The 21,051-nt window shown below is 40.1% G+C and overlaps 1 protein-coding gene across 1 annotated transcript in view; it reads left to right on the top strand.

Annotated features, from left to right (window-relative positions):
* Window positions 1–21,051, top strand: part of LOC145347848 (zinc finger protein GLIS3-like) — a 370,782-nt gene that overhangs the window by 235,991 nt on the left and 113,740 nt on the right. The window contains exon 5 of the mRNA XM_080195761.1: window positions 18,293–18,454. Coding sequence (XP_080051887.1) covers window positions 18,293–18,454 — 162 coding nt within the window. The remainder of the gene's footprint in view (window positions 1–18,292; window positions 18,455–21,051) is intronic.

Here is a 21,051-nt window from a genome sequence, read left to right as displayed (position 1 = left end):
CTATTCATACATTTTAGACACCTGATGGAGGCATCCTGGAGCAAACATTTGGTGAAGAACATGCTTTAATTGAAATTATAAAGCTTCACTGCAGTGGCAATATGAGCAATTCAATCACCATGGCCAAAGATATTCTTAACAATAATAATCCATTCTTGTGTTCCCTTATAGAATCTTGCCTAATGCCTGCTACAAGTCAACATTGTTGTAATCGTGGCCTCAGGAGCAGAGAAACCATTTTGTTTTGTGGAGCATGTTAATTATCTTCATCTAATCTTTCATTTGCAATCTTGTTGCCAACCAGACATTTATTCAACTTCTTTTTCATCGTAGGGCTACACTTGTATAGCTTCTTGAAACCATCATTGACAAATGTCTGGTAACAGGTTGCCAGCTCTTCTTTCTGCCCTTAGGAAGTATATAGTCCAGAGTGACCAAAGGAAATGGGCAGAACATAGATTTTTTATCTTTAAGAAAAATATTGTGCTACAAAATAATGATTCTTCTATACAACTTTTATACAGAGAGGAATTGAATTGTTTCTAATTGCAAGTATGTTCTCTGCAAATCTCCTTTTTATCCTTCTCGATGTTCAGTCAAGAAAAATATAGTTATTGCAGCCAAATTTCTTTCATATTCCAATATTGTTGGAACAAATCCAGCAATTTCTTCCAAATTGTTTTTATCTAATTCTTGTGGCACCTTGGATCCAGTAACTTAAAACACTCTTTGGGCTAATGCAGTGAACAAAACTCATGCTCTTGAGCTTTATATTTGCTCTCAATATTCTTTAAAACAATAAGTTCCCAATATCTATATTTTATGAAAAATGTTATTCTTAATATAATCATCAAAATTTTGATATATAATATTCTCTAATACACAGACCTGGAGAAAATGAATTTCAAAATTGTTCAGAATCAAAGTTTAAACAGATAAATCAAGTACTTGCATTTAGATAACACATTTTATTGTTATAGTCCAAAAAGATGGAATTGAAGCCAATCTTTACATTCTTTTATAAGCATTTATTTACAGATTAGAGTAAGCGCCTCCTCATTCAACAACCACAGTTCAGTCAGTGTCTATTTATAGGGGCACAAGTGATCCTTAGTTAATGCCCATCACCAAGATACAATTAAATACAATAATATACAATGTTTCCTTCTCACTCTTTAAAAGTTAGAATTTATATGTACAACCAAAATTTCAAAACAAGTTACATCAGAAACTTCCAAATTCTTCACAAAGCGTCAAATTGCAAGACACCATTCCTCTGAAACACTTAATTTATTTTTATGTGCATTTCTGTTGTAAAACTATCAGTCAGTTGGTGACTTACATCTGCCCATTTAAATTTACAGATTTCCTTTCTCTCCATCATTTGTTATAAGTCAGGATCCTTTTCTCAGTCATACATTTCACAGAATGTATGTTAACCCACAATGAATGACTATCTATCTAACATTCATTGGATACACTAGCTTCAGTAAGCCCATTGCATAAATCTCACTTAAAGTATTTGACAGATAGGATCCCATATTCAATATTTCCACAAGGGTCAGTGTTTCAACAAAGCATATTTAACAACCCTCCTTATTTTCTTATCTTCATAACAAAAGGGACATTTCTCATTTTCACACGTGAGAAATATTATGAAACCAGTTACAATAGAATATCCATCAGGAAGATTGTGTCATGAAGATGTGCTTTATGCCAAATAATGATTTGCACTGGCTGGAAATCTGAACCAAACTTTAAAAAACAGACTTTTTAAAAACAAGAGCCTAAAATGATTTGAACTCAAAGCCCAAGGTGGCTAACCTTAATTTGCATTACTGCACATTCCACATTCCAATTCTTTCGAATAGAGTCAGTCTGTCTGCAAAACCCGTCAAAGATAATGACAGGAATTGTGGGGACCTTAATCTTCATGTAGCCTGGGACAAGCAAATTGGTAAGAGTGGTAAAGGAGCTGAGTTTGTGGAATGTTTTTGTAATAGTTTCTTGGACTTGGAATCATCTAGGGATGAAGCTATTCTAGATTTATTATGTCATCAAGCAGGGTTAATGAGTAATGTCACATTAAATATATCCACTGGGAAATAGTGATCATAATGCCACTGAATTCCAGATTAAGTTTGAAAGTGACACATTCCAATCATAAGCAAAAATCTTAAGCTCAAACAAAGCCAGTTACACAGGTAGAAAAGGAGAACTGGCAATGATAAATTAGGTAAATAGACTAAAAGGCATGACTGTAAATGAACAGTAGGAAACATTTAAAGAAATAATTCAAAATGTTCAATAAAAATGCATTCCATGAAAAACAAAAACTCAGCAAAAAAGATCCACCTGTGGCTCAGTCAGAAAGTTTGGGCTAGTATTACATTGAAAGAAGAGGTTTACAATATTTGGGAAAAAAGGTAACAAGTTTGAGGATTGGGAGTATTTTTTAGAAACTATAAAAGGGCAAACAAAAAGTTGATAAAAAGGGAAAAAATAGATTGGGAGAAAACAAACTAGTAAGAGAAAAATAGATTGTATGAGCTTTTATCGGTGTATAAAAAGGAAACAATTAGTAAAATAAATATTGCTCTATTAGAAACAGACAGGAGAGTTATCATGTGGAATGAAAAAATGGCAGAGACATTGAACAAATATTTTTTGTCTGTTTTCACAGGGAAGACACAAGTTTCACTTAGACAGTAATTTAGGGGCCAAAATGAGTGAGGAAATTAGGGAAATTAATATCAAAGTGAAAAAATGTTGTGAAACTTAAGGGACATGGTTTTACCAAAGGGAAATCCTGTTTAGCAAATTTATTGGATTTCTTTGAAGATGCAACTGGTAAGGTGGATAAAGGAGAACTTGTAGGTGTCATATATCTGGATTTCCAAAGATTTTGCATGGAGTTGGTGTAATATATTAACATAGACAGACAGTTGGTTAACAATTGGATAAAGGGTCTTGCTAAAGCTGTATAGGGCTTTGATGAGACCATACCTGTGTGCAGTTTTGGTCTCCACGTTTAAAATAAGATATACTTGCATTAGAGACAATACAACCAGGGTTCACTAAATTGGTCTGTGGAATGAGCAGATTGTCCGATGATGAGATGCTGAGAAAATTGGGTCTACTTTCTCCGGAGTTTGAATGAAGAAGAATGAGAAGCAATCCCATTGAAATGTACACAATTTTGAACTGGTTTGATATGATAGATGCTGATGGAAGTTTCCATTGGTCCAAGAATCTAAAATCTGGGGTCACAGTCTCAGAATATGAAGAAAGAACAAAGAAAATTATAGCACAGGAACAGGCCGTTCGGCCCTCAAAGTCTGCACTGACTATGCTGCTCAACTGAACTAAAACTCTCTACCCTTCCGGGACTGTATCCCCCTATTTCCATCCTTTTCATGTATTTGTCAAGATGCTCCTTAAAAGTAACTATCGTATCTACTTTTACTGTCTTTCCCAGCAGCGAGTCCCAGGCACCCACCACCCTTTGTGTAAAAAGACTTGCCTCGTACATCTTAATTAAACCTTGCCCCTCGCACCTTAATTGACTCTTCCAGCCTAGTCAGAAAAAGCTTCTGACTATCTAGTCTGTCCATGCCCCTCATAATCTTGTAGACTTCTATCAGGTTGCCCCTCAACCTCTGTCATTCCAGTGAGAACAAATCAAGTTTCTCCAAACTCTCCTCATTGCTAATGCCCTCCATATCTGGCAACATCCCAGTATGGGGCTGATTATTTAGGACTGAGGATAGGAGAAATTACTTCATTAAAAGGGTTATGAATCTTTGAAAATCTGTATCCCAGAGGGTTGTGGATGCTTCACTGTTGAAGTGATTTAAGGCTGGGATAGACTGATTTTTGGTGTCTCAGGGAATCGAGGGTTATGGACAATGGCCAGGAAAGTGGAGATGAAGCCCAAGGTCAGTCCTGATCATATTGAATGGTAGAGCATGCTCATTGGGCCACATGGCCTACTTCTACTTGTACTTCTTGTGTTGTGACTTCAGGGGAATGTGAAGGACTGACATCTGCTGTCTCATTAGCAAGACATCTATGGCAATCACCTGAGGTATTCAGCTGTTGGAGATGGACTATTAAGACTAATTGCTTGGAGCCTGGCTGTTAGCTTCCAGACATGAATCTTTGGAATACACAGATAACATCTTCTTTCTTAATTTCCCTGGCAGTTGGAGAAGGAAGGTCAGATGACAAGTCAACCCTTTGCATGTTTTAAGTGTGTTTTCCCAGCAAAACTGAGGACAAGCAACTACGGGAGTAGACCTAAGTGAGGTCGCTCCTACCTCCTTTCTCCAACACACCTGGTAAGATTTGAGTCCTGCCTGGTGACTGAGATCACCCAGGGATACTCTACTGCAGACAGAGAGTTCTTAAAAAGAACACAACCCAATACTGTCTCCTGAAGAACAAGCATATCAGTTATCTACGCATTTAAATTGGATGCATCGAGACCATCAAATTCAGCCAGAAGCCAATCAAGTTGCCAAACTACAGAGTGTGTATTTTTTAACGGCTATTTAATGGCCTCTTAGACGATCTATCCTTTCTCAGTCAGTAATCTATATTTGTGTGTGTGGGAACTTCGAGTATGCGTGTGCCGGTCCATGTTTTATTATTTTACTTTGATTAGTTTAAGTATAATAAAACTGATCTCTTTCTTTGTTAAACTCAAAGAGACTTGGATGTGCTTGTATAAAGAACATAAAATACAAGTTCAGCAAGCAATTAGAAGGGAAAATTGCACGCTGGCCTTTTTTTGCAAGGGTTTGGAGAACAGGAATACAGAGTCTTGCTAAAACCATACAGGGCTTTGGTGAGACCGTATCTGTGTGCAGTTTTGATCTCCAAATCTAAGGTAAGATATACTTGCATTAGGGACGGTACAACTAGGGTTCACTAAGTTGGTCTGAGGGATGAGGAGCTTGTCCTATGATGAGATGCTGAGAAAATTGGTCATAGCTTGGTTCTTTTATGATCACAGCACGTAAACATTCATTGAATTGGCAAATATATCCTTTTCAAATAAACAAACTTGTTTATGATTAAATGAGGACAGGACAAAGTGGAGAGCCATTTGAATCCTCCTCACCAGTCATAATTGGCATGTATAATATCATAAACATGACTTGTTCCATATTCTTTGACTCACCTAGAAATGGGAATGCATGTCTCTGTATTTAATTTTTAAAATACTGTATTTGTCTTTAAAACATTGTTGATTTAACATGTTTCATCCTAGTGCTTAACTCCAACACATGAAAACTAGAACGTGATCTAGTCTGAGTGCCCAATGAGTTCAACTGACCAATCAAGCTTTACAATAGCCATGCTTCTTCTTTTGATAAAACTTCGGGCAGAATCTCATGCCCTCCCCTGTGGTGCGTTTTGGTGGCAGGTGAGGACATCACATGCCACAGGCCTCATCTGGCAAATATGTCCTTCAGCACTCAGCCAGTTTGATCAGTAATGGTGCTACTGAACCCGTTTTGGTGATGAGCATTGATGTTTCCCTCTCACACTACCATAGAACCATAGATTCCCTACAGTGCAGAAAGAGGCCATTCAGAACAGCAAGTCTGCACCGACTCTCCAAAAGACCACCTTACCCAGCCCCACCCCCGGCCTATCCCTGCAACTTTGAGCATTTCCCATGGCTAATCTGCCTAATATATACATCTTTGGACACTAGAGAGCAATTTAGCATGGCCAATTCACCCAACTTGCACACCTTTGGACAGAGGAAACCCACGTAGATGTGGGGAGAACGTGCAGACTCCACATAGTCACCTGTGGAATCAAACCTGGGTCCCTAGTACTGTGAGACAGCAGTGCTAACCACTATGCCACAGTTCCCACCCTGCCACTTGTACTCTTGCTACCTTCAAAACTTCTTCCAAGTGGTATTCAACATGGAGTAGCACTGACTCATCAGGTGAGGTGGTAATCAGTAGTAGTTTCCTTGCACATATTTGATCTTATGCTATACAATTTCATAAAGACAGAAGTCAATGTTGATGCTTTCCAGAATAACTTCCTCCTGACTGCATATCACCTTGCTACTATGTCTGGAGGGTCTGTCCTATTGGTGGTACAAGATATATCCAGGGTTGATGATGGTGGAGGGACATAGGCTGTAAGGCATGATTTGTTGAGTATGACACTGTCAGACTTGCTTGAGGGACAACAGTCCCAATTTTGGCACAAGCCCCCAGATGTTAGAAAAAATGCAATGTAAAACAAGTCAGCTTTCCACCACAATTGTCTTATTCCATGTAAAGGCATGAAAGGATTTTAGTTTCTCTTATTAGAATAAAGAAAAGTAACCCCTTCCTAGCTGTCTTTCTGCAGGAACAATTTTTACAATTTGTAGTAATTTTTTTTACAGTGTCTGCTATTGTTGTTTTTGCTACCTAGGTCAGTGCCAGATGGCCTGTGGATTTTATTCTTTCTTGACTTTCTGTAGTGGTTTGGAACAACTGAGTGGCTTGCTGGGCCATTTCAGAGGGCAGTTAAGAGTCAACCACATTGCTATGGATCTGGAGCCATGTGTAGACCAAGCCAGGAAAGAATGAACAATTTCCTCCCCTAAAGGGTGTTTGTGAGTCAAATAGGTTTTATGACAGTCCAATGGTTTCATGGTTATCATTACTGAGACTAGCTTTTTGTTAAATTCAGGTGTTTAAAAAATTCCACAGCTGCTATTAAGCATTTGCCTAGTTTCTGGGTTACAAGTCCGGGAAAATTACACTACACCAACAACTCCTCTTTCAGTTGGAACACAGCCGATTTTCAACAAAACAGATATCACCAAAACTACCATACCCTGGGAGCATCATTCAGACCATAGGTGCAATTATTTAATTTCTAAAATTTACACTTTCATGAATATCTGGCCAAAAGATTTTAAGATTACTTTTCCAGCTGTGTTAGAGTCCTTACTAACATCTGTATCATCAGTCACTCTTCAAAAAGTCTAACAATTAGCCTTGCTTTTGCCATACATACCCCATCTGCAAGAACTTCTTCCATACAAATCCATCTATGTGAAAAAGCTGGTTAATTCTTATCTGGTACCTCAGAATCAACTCCAAAACCTCCCCAACTGTCTAATTCCCTTCGTTTTGCCTCTCATTTTAGCTCATTTCCAGATTTATTGGCAGCCATCAAACATGTTCATGAGGACCTCAGTTTCTAATTCTGTTCTGAGACTATTGATTATATTGATTATTGACTATTGAAATATTAATTTCATTGTGTAATTTACTCAAGCTATGACTTCTACTTGCACTTTGATTTCTGGAGGCTTTTCTTACAATGCATAATTGTTTTCTAACACAAAAAGCCAATAATTGCAAAGTGCTTTCTTACTCTCCATTTTTCATCCCGATCTGCCAGTCTGTGGGCCTTGCTTCTTAGCCAACAATGTGAACATTCAACCAATATTATTTTAAAAATAGGTTTCTGTTAAGGATTTTTCATTTTTTACCAATAATGCAACAAAACTTCAGAAATTGGTACAGAACAGTATGATCATTTTTATAGGAAGAGACAGAAAATACCAACAGAGTTGGTATGTATTATTCATTGGACTATGTGTCAAAATGCCGAGTTTGTCATCAATAACTTTGATAACATTTGCAGTCATCACCTGCAACATCTTCGAGAGCACCAGACCTACAGCCTGCTCTCCAACCAGGTCTCCATTTTGAGGGCTGAGCTCCATCTGGGATGCGTTCAAATGCTCCTTTTTATCAGGGATTTTCTTGACACTCCTTGGCACTTTGTCACCAAAACTCCACCAAAAATCTTCCAAGGACATAACATGGAGCATACACTCCAGGATAATCCGATTATGAGCTGTGCATCAGGATGAAAGGATTTGAAAATTATCAGTGCCAGAGCTTGCAAAAACACAACTGTTCCTGCGCTTGCATCACATGAAACCCACCCCCCCCCCCCCCCCCACCCCTTCATTCAGCCAATATTAAACTTGCCGGTAAGTTTTCAAAACATCCCACAGTTGGACATCCCTCTACTCAGTAAACTCCTCTGGTGATTCAACCACCCAGACAGGGCAGTAGCCTATGGATGTGACTTCTCTGTCATGTGTCATGAACTCTCACATTGCCACTGTCCAGCCCTTGATCTACTATATTCTGTTCTTCAGGATGTTCATCACAAAGCATTTGACGTACAAAGTGCCCCTATTTATTTCTATCAACTGTCCAGAAGTCCAAGATTAAGCAATTAATTTTAATTAATCATGAGGAATGAACCTTGATAGGTTCTGATTATTCTGCAATCAGAATTCATAGAGAAGGAACCAAGAAGTGCAGAATGTAGTGTGACAATCATAGCTAAGGTGTAGAGAAAGATCAACTTAATGCAAGATGGGTCCATTCAAAATTCTGATTGCAGCTGGAATGGGGCTGTTCTTGTGTTGGTTGGTATATGACTTCAGACTTCTGTATCTTTTTCCTGATGAAAGAAGGGAAGAGAGATTGTCCAGGGTGCATGGGGGTCCTTAAATATGCTGGCTGCTTTGCCGAAGCAGTGGGAAGTGTAGACAGAGCCAACGATGGGAGGCTGGTTTGCATGATGGATTGGGCTACATTCACAACGTTTTGTTGTTTCTTGCGGTCTTGGGCAGAGCAGGAGCCATACCAAGCTGTGATACAACCAGAAAGAATGCTTTCTATGGTGCATCTGTAAAAGTTGGTGAGAGTTGTAGTTGACATGCCAAATTTCCGTCGTCTTCTGAGAAAGTAGAGGCGTTGGTGGGCTTTCTTAACTATAGTGTCAGCATAGGAGGACCAGAACAGGTTGTTTGTGATCTGAGCAGCTAAAAACTTGAAGTTCTCAACCCTTTCTACTTTGTCCCCATTGATGTAGACAGGGTCATGTTCTCCTCAATACTTCCTGAAGTAGATGACAATCTCCTTCATTTTGTTGACATTAGGGGAGAGATTATTGTCACCACACCAGTTCACCAAATTCTCTATCTCATTCCTGTACTCTGTTTTGTCATTGTTTGAGATCCAACCCATTATGGTGGTATTGTCAGCAAACTTGAAAATCGAATTGAAGAGGAATTTGGCCACACAGTCATAGGTATAAAAGCAGTATAGTAGGGGGCTGAGAACACAGCCTTGTGGGGCACAGATGTTGAGGATGATCATGGAGGAGGTGTTGTTGCCTGTCCTTACTGATTGTGGTCTGAGAGTTAGGAAGTTCAGGATCCAGTCAAAGAGGGAGGAGCCGAGGGCCAGGCCATGGAGTTTTGTAGGAATAATGGTGTTGAAGGTTGAGCTGTAATCAATAAATAGGAGCCTGAGATAGGTGTCTTTATTATCCAGGTGTTCCAGGGTTGAGTGCAGGGAGATGACATCTATTGTGGACCTGTTGCGGCAGTAGTAAACTGTAATGAATCCAGGCAGTCCGGGAGACTGGAATTGACTCGTGCTATGACTTGCCTCTCAAAGCACTTCATAATGATGGATGTCTGAGCCACTAGAAGATAATCATTAAGGCACGCTGCTTGGCTATTCTTTGGCACTGGGATGATGGGTGTCTTCTTGAAGCAGATGGAGACCTCAGATTGTTGTAAAGAGAGGTTGAAGATGTCTGCGAATAGCCCCACCAGCTGATCCGCAATGCCAGTCCGGGTACCCCAAGCAGGCGGTTGCTTTCCGTGGGTTGACCTTTGAGAAAGCTGCTCTGGCATCTGCAGTGGTGACCTCAGATATAGGTTCATCCAAGGCTTCCAGGTTGGAGGACATGCTCTCGCTGACCTCTTGCTCAAAAAGGGCATAGGATGCATTGAGCTTATCAGGGATGGGTGCGTTGGAGCCAATAATTTTGCATCCCTTCATTTTGATGCCTGTTATGTCTTGCAAACCTTGCCATAATCGGTGGGGTCTGTGTGGCTAGCTTGGGACTCTAGCTTGGTCCGATACTGTCTTTTAGCATCTTTGATGGATCTCCTTAGATCATATTTGGCTTTCTTGTATAGGTCAGGGTCACCTGACTTGAACACCTCAGACCTGGACTTCAGCAAGCAATGGATGCCCCTGTTCATCCATGGTTTCCGGTTGGGACACACGTAGATTTGCTTCTTTGGCACACTGTCTTCTACACACTTATTAATGAAGTCAGTTACTGTGGTGGCGTACTCATTCAGGCTGGTGGCAGAATTTTTAAATACTGACCAGTCCACTGACTCCAAGCAGTCCCATAGGAGATCATCTAATTCCTCAGACCAACATTGCACAACTTTCTTTGATGGATTCTCCCACTTCAGTTTTTGCATGTAAGCTGGGAGCAGGAGCAAAGCCTTGTGGTCTGATTTGCCAAAGTGTGGACAGGCGATAGAGCAGTAGGCATGTTTGATATTTGTATAGCAGTGGTCTAGGATGTTTGGGCCTCTAGTGGAACGGGAGATGTGTCGGTGGTAACTTGTTAATACACTCTTGAGCTTGGCCTGATTGAAGTCCGTGGTCACGATGAAAAAGGCATTGGATTGTTTCATCTCAAGGCTATTTGTGGTGGTGTACATTTCATCCAGCATTATCTTCATGTCCGCATGGGCTGGGATTTAAACTGCTGTCAGGATAACGGAGATGAACTCCCACGGAAAGTAGTAGGGTGATATTTTAGTGTCAGGTATTCTAGGTCTGGGAGCAGAAACTCACCAGTGATGCTACATTCAGGCACCACAAGGTGTTGATTAGGAAGCAGACCCTACCTCCCCTAGCCCTTCCTGTATGGACCAAAGGATGGATTGAGAAGCCCGTTGGTTATAGGGCACAGTCCGGTGAAGTAGGAGTGAGCCATATCTCAATAAAACAGAGCATACAGCAGTCCCTCAATTCTCTTTGGAAACTGAGTCTGGCTTTAAGTTCATCTAGCTTGTTTTCCAGAGATTGGACATTTGCAAGCAGTAAGCTGGAGAGGGGTTTTTGGGACCATGCTATTTCACTCTGACCTGCAGCCCTGCACGTTTTCAACGCTTCCTGGAGAACTGCTTATTTTCGTGCCTGGGAGACAGTGAGTGTCGTATGCGGCATTAAGGGTATAGTTGTGACTACTGAGGTTCTTCATTCTGGACAGTGTGTGGATGGAGGATTTATTGCGTTGTTTACGGTTCCTGCATTGGTAGATGGTTCTGCGAGGTCAGGTGTTATGGGTTGCTGTCGTCTGTGGTTTGGCTTCATTGGACAGTGTATATCCAGACCACGCACGTGTATTGGGGTCTGCTGGGTCGCTGCCAGGTTGGGGCCTTCCTTCAGAGGTCAGAGGATCTTTTCTGCAAGTAAAGTGCCTTGAGGTAGGCGGCACAAGTGAATTTCTACATACTTCCTTAATGCTACAAGAGTTTCTGATTCAACCACCCTTTCAGGCAGTGAGTTTCAGACTCCCACCACCTCTGGGTGAAAAAGTTTCTTTTCAACTTCCCTCTTAGTCTCCTAACTCTGGTTATTGATCCCGCTGCTAATGGAAAAAGTGTCTTCCTATCTCCCCCATCAACGCCCCTCATGATCTTACATATCTTTATCAGGTCCCCTCTCAAACTTCTCTGCTCCAAGGTAAATAGCTCCAGCCTATCGAATTTTTCCTCATAGCTTGGACCGTCCAGCCCAGGCAACATCCTGGTAAAATCTCCTCTGCACTCTCTCCAATGCAATCTGTTCCTTCCTATAACGTGGTGACCACAATTGCTCACAATACACCAGTTACAGCCTAACCAGCAACTGAAGTAACAATGAAATAATGACTAGATAACTTGTTTTTGACTATGTGGGATGAGGGATAAATGTTGACCAGAAGATCAGAAGAACTCTTTTTTTGCAGTAAGACCATTGGATCCTTTATGTCCTTCTGAACAGGTAAAAAGTGCTCCTTTTTAATATTGTAATCAAAAGATTGCATCTCCCATAATGGAGCACTACCTCAGAATTGCACTGGCATTTCAACCTAGCTAATGTGTTTGAGTTTCTGGAATGAGATTTAAACGAACGATGTTCTGACTTGGAAATGAGAGTGCTCACTGAGCTAATGCTGATACCCAACTTTTACTTTGGAGAAACATCTTATATGCTATAACTTATGTCCAGATCCTAGATCTAAAATAAAAGGAGACACTGTCGATAAGAAATTAGTGGTCAAATATATCAACTGTATCATGGAAAAGGAAGGTTTCGGGTTCACCCATTGGTCTACACTGAATTATCAGATCACAGCCAACATGGAACTAAGAGTTTTGCAAAATTGGCTCAGAGCCCCTCTCGCCCATAAGTGATTTAAAACATGAACAAGAGTTTTTGTAGTGACTTTAGCTATCTTTGCTACTTTCCCAACTAGTGTGTAAATGTTGATTCATGATTGTTTGTGATGTCCCTTTCACCAATCTGTCCACATCATTGCTGTAGATAGTACACTCAAAAGAGGCCATGGATGTGGCAGTCACTAAGGAATCATAATGAATTCAGAAAATGAAGGAAGGTAATTGTAGGAGTAAACAACATCTCTTATTTAGTAAGATAACTGTTAAGAGTACATTAAAACTGGCGGTGTCTGAAAACCAGACATTTCTTCCCCATACTCCAAGAGACTTGGCGAACCCTGACCCCATCCAGATCATATTGTTCCCCTATTTGCTGAATTAAGAAATTCCATTTTTTTCTCTAAAACCAGCAAGTTCTGAAATCTAGCATGGCCTCTGTCCAGAGGTTATCAGATTCGAGGGATTCAAATTCCTACAGCAATACTTTTCCTTGAGGGGAAAAAATAAATTCATATTAGAAAAACAATAGTTGCCTGTATCTTTGGAGTACTACTTTAAAGTCATTACCGGAGATTGCGGAAGTATATATGGTTTTAAAAAGGTTCAAAGTTATTTGAATGGATACTCATTCTACCAAAATATTGATCGTGAAATCTATTTATTCATTGTAATTGTGGGTGGCAACAATATTTAAAAATGTCAGTACTTGGTGGAATGATGAAAAACCCTCCTTACTGGGACAAAGAATGCTCTGCACATAACTATGTGTTGCTCTGAACAGTGACTTTAAGTTACAAGTCAAGAATAATAATAATTCAATTAACATCAAAAGAGACGACGCATTATATGAAACTCTGGACATGTATGTTGCATGCTGTTTTATATTATACAGCAAGGTGAAAATCCAAGGTGAAAATCCTCTGCAGCTAACTAACAAGATTGAAACAACGGGAAAAGACTAGATAAATCCGGAAGCAATAGGTGACCCCAAGGTTAAATTAAAGCACACGTGAAAATTGCAGGAAGAAAACAAAGACTGAGGAAGGCAAGAAGCTTCATCATTTTAAGATTCTTGGAAAGAATAGTTTCCCCACTGAATTGGTCAAATTAGTTTTGAATTCATACATGAGGTAAACATTTATGACACATGTTTGGATTCTAGGAGAAGCAAGATAAAGTTTGGATAAACAATAATCATAGAACCAATAAAATATAGAGAAACAAGAAAAGCTGCAATCAAGAGAAAGAGAGAGAGAGAGAGAATGAGATTGGGGACTAGCCGTGTGAAAAGGATTTCCTATCAGATCAAAGCATTGATAGTGTCAGTCAGTAATAACAACTGCTCAAACATCACAGTAGAGAACAAACTATGCTTTGACTTTCCAAAACTTGTTTAACATGAAACAAACCCTGTTTCTTTTGACCACTTTTTTTGACCAGGTGCTGTCAAAGGAAAAAAATGTGCTTTATAAAATTGTTAAAACAATGTTAAGTTCTACATAAATCACTAATCAAAACCTGACACATCTCTCTAGCTGTAGATTTTTCAGTACAAAACAAAAAAAATGGTTTGGAATGAAAATCTTAAGATTTTCCATGTGTTGTCTGTCTCCAATGTCAGTAGTCTATGACCTGCTCTTTCCTTACTGTTGTATAAAGGCCATTTTGTTTATCTGACCTGACAGCAACTACCATGGATATTAGTAAGGTTGCCGAGCAGCACACTGCTGCTATTTAGCTCCATAATGGTAAAAAAAGTTTCACTTATTCCATCACAGCTCATTTCCCCCAGAAATGTTACACAGGGCTACAATTGATATTCATTAAGACAGCCATGGTTTTCCCAGTTTTACATTCGTTTTTAAAACGATATATTAATGTTAAGAATGTGCTGAATATTATAGTTCCCCAGAAATTGCTTATTTGGACAGGAGGCTCCTGTAAGATAATTACAAAATAATCTATGATTTGCATCCTACTTATGCCATTACTAATTTTCAAAATGAAGTTTTCTAATTTATTTGAGGGGAAAACAATTCAAAGCTAGGCTCTTCTTCCAACACTTTAGCGACGACAAGTCTGGTTCTTGTCACATATCATCCAGTCAAAATATGGAATTGGAAGCAGATTAGGTCCCAGTTCAAGAACATGTATTTATCTTGGATGGTCTCTCGAGGTAAACTGAGAAGTGGGAGCATTGTAATACATTTTTGGAAGAAAAGATAATCAGAATTTATGATTTTTAATGTTTAAAATCAAATGTCAGTAAGTTAAACAATTCATATCTTTTCAATTAAATAAGGTATTCTAAAAGTGTAAATTCTTCTTTTGCTTTATTCTAATTCATGCATTCGCTGTGTTTCACATGATCAACAAATCTCATCTTCTGAGGATTCCATGGAGGTGCCCCTTGGATAGCTCATTGATTCTCCCTCCATTCTTACTCATGGGGAGCTAACTGATCTCAGTGCTTCCCTGAAATTTAACATGGCAATGTGGATATCACGGGGGTGGGGGAGAGCTGAAGTCATGATGGCTGGTTTGGAGGAAATGTTATAATGTTAAAGAGGGAGAAGAATTGAGCTTCAATGCTGTATTTGTATCTGCAATATTTGTTGTTGCATTCATGAGGTAGAAAGGACAAAGGTAAACTAAGAGTAAAAATCCTAAATTGAGTGAAGGCCACTTTTACTAAACTGAAGTGTAATTTGGCAAAAGTAAACTGGAAACAGTTACATGAAGATAAATCAATATGAGACTGGTGTGATAAATTCATGGAGAAGATAGACAGGGTTTACAACAAATGTTCCTACAAAGTTCTTTCCCATGATAGTAGGTTCATTCACAGGATCCAGCATTTTAGATCTCTAAATAATTATCAACTCAGTGTCCCAAATGACTCTCTTTATACTTGATATTTAAATGTACTTTCCTGAGTGCAAATCAAACCCAGGCCATGATGGTGAAAGCATTGAGTCCTAACCAGTACACCACCAGGGAATGGGAAAAGAAAGCACAATCGGTTTCATGGTCATCATTAGACTTTTAATTCCAGACTTTTATTGAATGTAAATTTCACTAACTGCTGGATCCAAACGTGGGTTTCTGGATTGCCAGTCCAGCAACCATACCACTATGCCACCTCCTCTGACCCAAAAATAGGATTGGAACTGGTGTTTCCCATGGTCCTCTGAAACACCAGTCCACCACTGTCTTGCCTGAAATAAAATGAAGGAACAACTCCTTCACTTCTGTTTAGGGAACTGGAGAATTCAGAGCAAATTGTTCATATTTTGAGGTTTTATGCGAATGGAATACTTTTTAAAAAGCAGCACCCAGACAGGGACTGGAACTTTAAACCTGAAGATTAAAAGTTTGATGCTGCACTGATTGAGATGGTGAGAAGTCTCACAACACCGGATTAAAGTCAACCAGTTTATTTGATAGTAATCCCACAATCTTTCGGAAACGTTGTTCCTTCGTCAGGTGTGTGGAAGGTTCTGATTAGAGGAGGGCATATAAAATCACACACAGTTTCTGTAAACTGTGTGACTCTGTATGCCCTTCTCTGATCAGAACCTTCCACACACCTGACGAAGGAACAATGTTTCCAAAAGCTTGTGGGATTACTATCAAATAAACTGGGTGGACTTTAACCTGGTGTTGTGAGACTTCCTACTGTGTTTACCCCAGTCCAACGCCAGCATCTCTACATCCTGATTGAGATACCCAGGCTCCACTTTCTTTGTATGTGCCCTCAGTCCTCAGTCAAACAATGCCCATCATGTGTGTATTTTAACAATATAATCAGCCAATCCTTAAGAATATTAAGAGCTTAAGCATCTTTGGAAGAAAAGAAATCACCAGGACAAGATGAATTGTATCCTGGTCTGCAAAGAGAAGCAAGGAAGGAAAGACCAGAGGCTCTGACCTTTATTTTTCAATGACCTCTGGTAGAATTGGTGCTGGAGGACTGGTAATATTGCATCATTGATTTAAAGGGAGGAAGTGATAGACTGAACAATTATACACAGGTCAGCCTAACCTTGGTAATGGGAAAATTATAGGAAAAAGTTCTGAGGTACAGCTTGAATTGTCATTCAGAACAGCATGGATTAATCAAGGGCAGTCAGCATGGACTTGTTAAGGGAAGGTCGTGTTTTACTAACTTTTGAGGAAGTAACACTGAGGGTCGTGACCACATTTCATGCAGTCTACATTGATTTTAGCAAGGCTTTTCGCGTGGCCCCACTGCAAACTGGTCAGAAATGTAAGAACCCGTTAGGTCCAAGGACAAGTGGCAAGTTGGATCCAAAATTAGTTCAATGACAGCAAACAAATGGTCAGCGAGTGATTTTGAGACTATAAGCTGTTTCCAATGAGGTGCAGCAGGGGTCAGTACTTTGTTTGTTTGTTTTTGTAGTTTCTATAAATGATTTAGACTTAAATGTGGGAAAAAGTAATAAGTTTGCAGGTGATACAGAAATTAGCCATGTGGTGGATAGTGAGGAAACAAGCCATGGACATCAAAAAGATATCAGTGGACTCATCAGGTGGGCAGAAAATTGGCCAACAGACTTCAATCCAGAACGATGTGAAATAATGCATTTGAAACTGGGAATAAACAATGTAAAGGAATATACAATAAATGATAGGATATATAGAAGTGTAACAGAGAAGAGGAACCTTGGCATGCATGTTCACCGATCTTTAAATGCAGCAGTATAGGTAGACAAGATGGCTATGGTTGCCTATGGGATACTGTCCTTTATTATTCAAGGCAAAGAGTATAAGAGCAGGATCTTATTCTAGACTTGTATAAATCACCAGTTAGACTGAAGTTTAAATGCTATGAATGGATCTGCTCATTGCATTGCTGAAAGAATCTGATTGCATTAAAGAGAGTACGTTGGATACTTATGCGGGTATTGCTAGGAATGGAAACTTCTAGCTGTAAAGAAAGTTTGGATAGGTTGGGATTAATTTCTTTGGGACAGTGGAGGCTGAGGGGAAATTTAATTGAACTGCATTGGATTATGAGGGAATGAGGTGGAGTAGATAGGAAAAATCTGTTTCCCTTGGCAGAAAGGTCAATAATCAGGGAACATAGATGTAAAGTAATTGGCAAAAGGATTAAAGAGGAGCTGAGAATTTTTTCTCTCTCTCTTAATCCAATCTTCTTTTTTTGTTTTCTTTCTGTACTTGATTTGGAATTGAATTCAATCCCTTTAATTGACTGTCTTCAGTGTTTGTTTATTTCTCAATTCATAGATCTCAATAAAATGGAGATACACTATCCCATCATTCACCAATGTCCCAAAAGCCCTCACCACACTTCCAGCAACTGACATGGATAAAAGATTTGAGCTGCAAGGTACAAGAACATGTATATTTAACCACAAGATGCCCTACTCCAGCAAATTCCAGCCCACTATCTATCCCATTACAATAATCAGTCTCTCTTAAAGAACCTATTGGATGTTTTCATACCAAATTCGGAGCGCAGTTTGGAGAAGACAGAATGACTTATTAATTGGTAAAAACAGCACATAGGCTAAATCAACCCAGACAAGTTTAACTGTCAGTTTTGTGGCTACCAATTTAAGTAAATCCCAAAAGGTTATTAATTTGTCTTTAGTGACATTCAGAAAGATCACTTTGAGAATAAAATGCCCTCTATGTGTGTGATTTAAATCAACTTAGGTAATGTATGTTTTTGAAAGAGTTGATGAAGCGTAATTCAGCAAAAAAAGAAACCAATTCAATCTTGTACTGTTCTAGGACATGTTGGTGTTGAAAGACTAAATTAATGGCACTGTTTTTTTTCTTTCATCCTTGAGTTAGTACAGATGTTACGCTGTGGTGATTTACTGGATGAGCACTGTTGGTTTACACTGTGGCCTTTGTAGCCAAACTGCCTCTATTAACTATTTCTTCATGGTAATATGTATTTTTTTTAATACTTTATTGCAGTTCGAAGGCTGTAATAAGGCATTTTCTCGACTAGAAAATCTCAAAATCCACCTGCGAAGCCACACAGGGGAAAAACCTTACCTTTGCCAGCACACTGGCTGCCAGAAGGCTTTCAGCAACTCCAGTGATCGTGCCAAACACCAACGAACACACCTGGATACAGTAAGAACTACACAGAAAGTTTTGCATTATGTTATAACTGATGGTTGTTCAGTACCTTGCCTTTTCTCTTATTGATAAAGTCAATCAAGGCAAACTAGCAAAAGATAGTAATGTTGAAAATCTGAAATAAAAAATATATTGGCTATATTTTCTAGGCCTATTTGCCACAGGTGCAAATCCTTTTATGGCTGCTAACTTTCATGAGAGGGCCAAATGAGCTTTGTGATGGCAAGATTATTTGAGATTTTCCCTGGCCCCCACTGGTGACGTAATCAGATTTGCGCCCAGTGAGGATGTGAACCTGATTACCGTCAATTTGAATATATTTAAATATTCTTAAATAGCTTAATACTGTTGCTTCCAATGTTACACTGTCCCCCCCCCCCTCCCCAACCCCCCAGCCAGAAATAGAAACCAGTTGTGATAATCACGCCTGGGTCTCAGGGGTGAGTATAGGTCCCAGAGGATTTGGTGCTACCAACCTGGCACTTGCCACAGCCAGGAAGCAATGTTGGAGCAGGGCAATGTGGCGAGACCATGTGGCGGGGAGGTGATGGCAGAGGCATGGGTTGTATCTTCATTGCAGTGGGGCTGGGCCAGGCATGATGCCCCAATGCCAGCAATGATGGAGGGGGTCATGTCACCCTAAAGCCTGCATGGTGTGAGGATTTGTTTCAAGCATTAAGCAGCATGGGAGGAGGTTGATCCTCTGTGTTCTGAGGTTGGGGGTATTTCCCTTATCTGCCGGAGGTCCAGATGTATGTCCTGGGGCGGTTGGAGGAAGGGGGTGTGGGGGAATGGTGGGGAGAGGCTGTAATAATCATGCCAAGGCCAGTCTACCGTCACCATCATCTTTTATTTACAATGTGCATAAAGTATTGCTACAGTGTACAGGTCCACCACAAAGCCCTTCGACTGCCAGCCTAAGTGAAGCCAGCTGGTTTTAAAGACCCATGGGGAGATCAATTGACAATGTCCATGGCCGTCATAACATCACTCCCTCTTCAAGTCCATTTCTTCCTCAACACTCCCGCTATGGGGAGTTACCTGGAATCAATTGGAGGCACAACCGGATCAGTGGGTGTGAAGTGAATTTGAGACCTTTGGAAGCACTGTGAAGCTACTGGCACTGATTCTCCCTGAGTCTTGCTTCATTTGGGGCACTGGTCTCTTCCGCTTCTACCCTTGGAATCTGTGTACTCATCACCTAGAGGGAGAAGCGAGGGGTCGGCGCTGGCAGTGGTCATCCCCATGCCTGGTAATGAGGCCTCACTGACATGGGTTCCGTATTCCTGGATGATCCAGGTGCTTTCTGACAATTTTGCTCTGCACTTGGGCCTTATAAGACATGGGCCAAGTTTTTCCCTTTATGAGCAACTGAGACCATTCCCAGACTTTCTCATGTAAACTCGGTTACCAGTTTTGAATGTCCTTTGTGTCCTTGCCAAATCATTTTTTTTTTCTGATTCTCTTAATGTGTCTCCACCCTCTCTGCCAGGTTTGGGAACAGTCGGCTTAATCTTGTTCAAAGCCTCTGTCCCATTGATAATTCCACTGCAGCAATTCCTATCGTTGTGTGAAGGGTAGCACTACAGTTGAATAAAGATTTGTGCCAATTTGGTTGTGGGTTGCTTGTTCATGTTGAGCTTAAAGGTCTGCACCACCGATTGAGCCAACCCATTCAATGACGGGTGATAGGGTGTTGTCTTCATGTGTTTGATTCCATTGGAAAGCATGAAGGTCTGAAATTCAGTGCTTGTAAAGGCCAGGACTTTAGGAAGCCTGTGCAGAAACTTTGTCGTAGTTTCTTAATGGTAGCATGGGAAGTGGTGAATCTCTTGCGATATATTTCCAACTGTTTGGAATGCACATTGAACATAATTAAGAACATGGAACCCATAAAAAGCCCAGAGAAGTCCACATGCATTTGCATCCAGATCCCAGCCGGCCACTCCCATAGTTGTAGGGAGACTGGGGGGAGAGTTTTTGACTCTCTTGGCACAACTCGCACTGTCTGACCAAGTTAGTAATGTTGGTAAGACTGAGCCATGATATGTAGCTCCTGGCTTACATTTTCAACATGTTATATAGAGTTCACTTACTGGCAAAGTCTTCGTCAATCTGCAAAAACTTTGATCTCAAAGTACAATCAACCATGTGTCCGATAGAGCCAAGACACAATTTGATCAATAATGCCATTTGTGTAATGAAAATTATTTTATTCAATGTTGTTATCTTACTCATTTAGTTTACAGTAACTTGCTGAGAGGCTGTAGAATAACAGTTTTCGCATTGGTGACTTTGTACCTGGAGTTTTTGCAGCACTGCTTCCAGATTAACTGTCTTCTGAGGAGGCAGTTTCAAGGCTGAATGTTCAAGGCTTCAAATAATGAAACAGGGCTAATAGCACCCAGAAAATGGTGGAGAGAAACCTATTGCCCCATCACTACCATCACTGTAGTTGTTTCCATTTTTGCTGAGCTTATCTGACCAAGGCAGACACCTATAAAGGGCACATCATCCATTTAGAAATTGAAATCAATGTGACCCTGATGACATTTTTGGAACTGCATCATGCCCCTTTCACTCAGTATCAG

The sequence above is a fragment of the Carcharhinus amblyrhynchos genome, chromosome 9 (genome assembly GCF_965287045.1).
Source record: "Carcharhinus amblyrhynchos chromosome 9, sCarAmb.v2.hapA, whole genome shotgun sequence".
NCBI lineage: Eukaryota > Metazoa > Chordata > Chondrichthyes > Carcharhiniformes > Carcharhinidae > Carcharhinus > Carcharhinus amblyrhynchos.
This window is presented reverse-complemented; position numbering and strand designations above follow the sequence as displayed.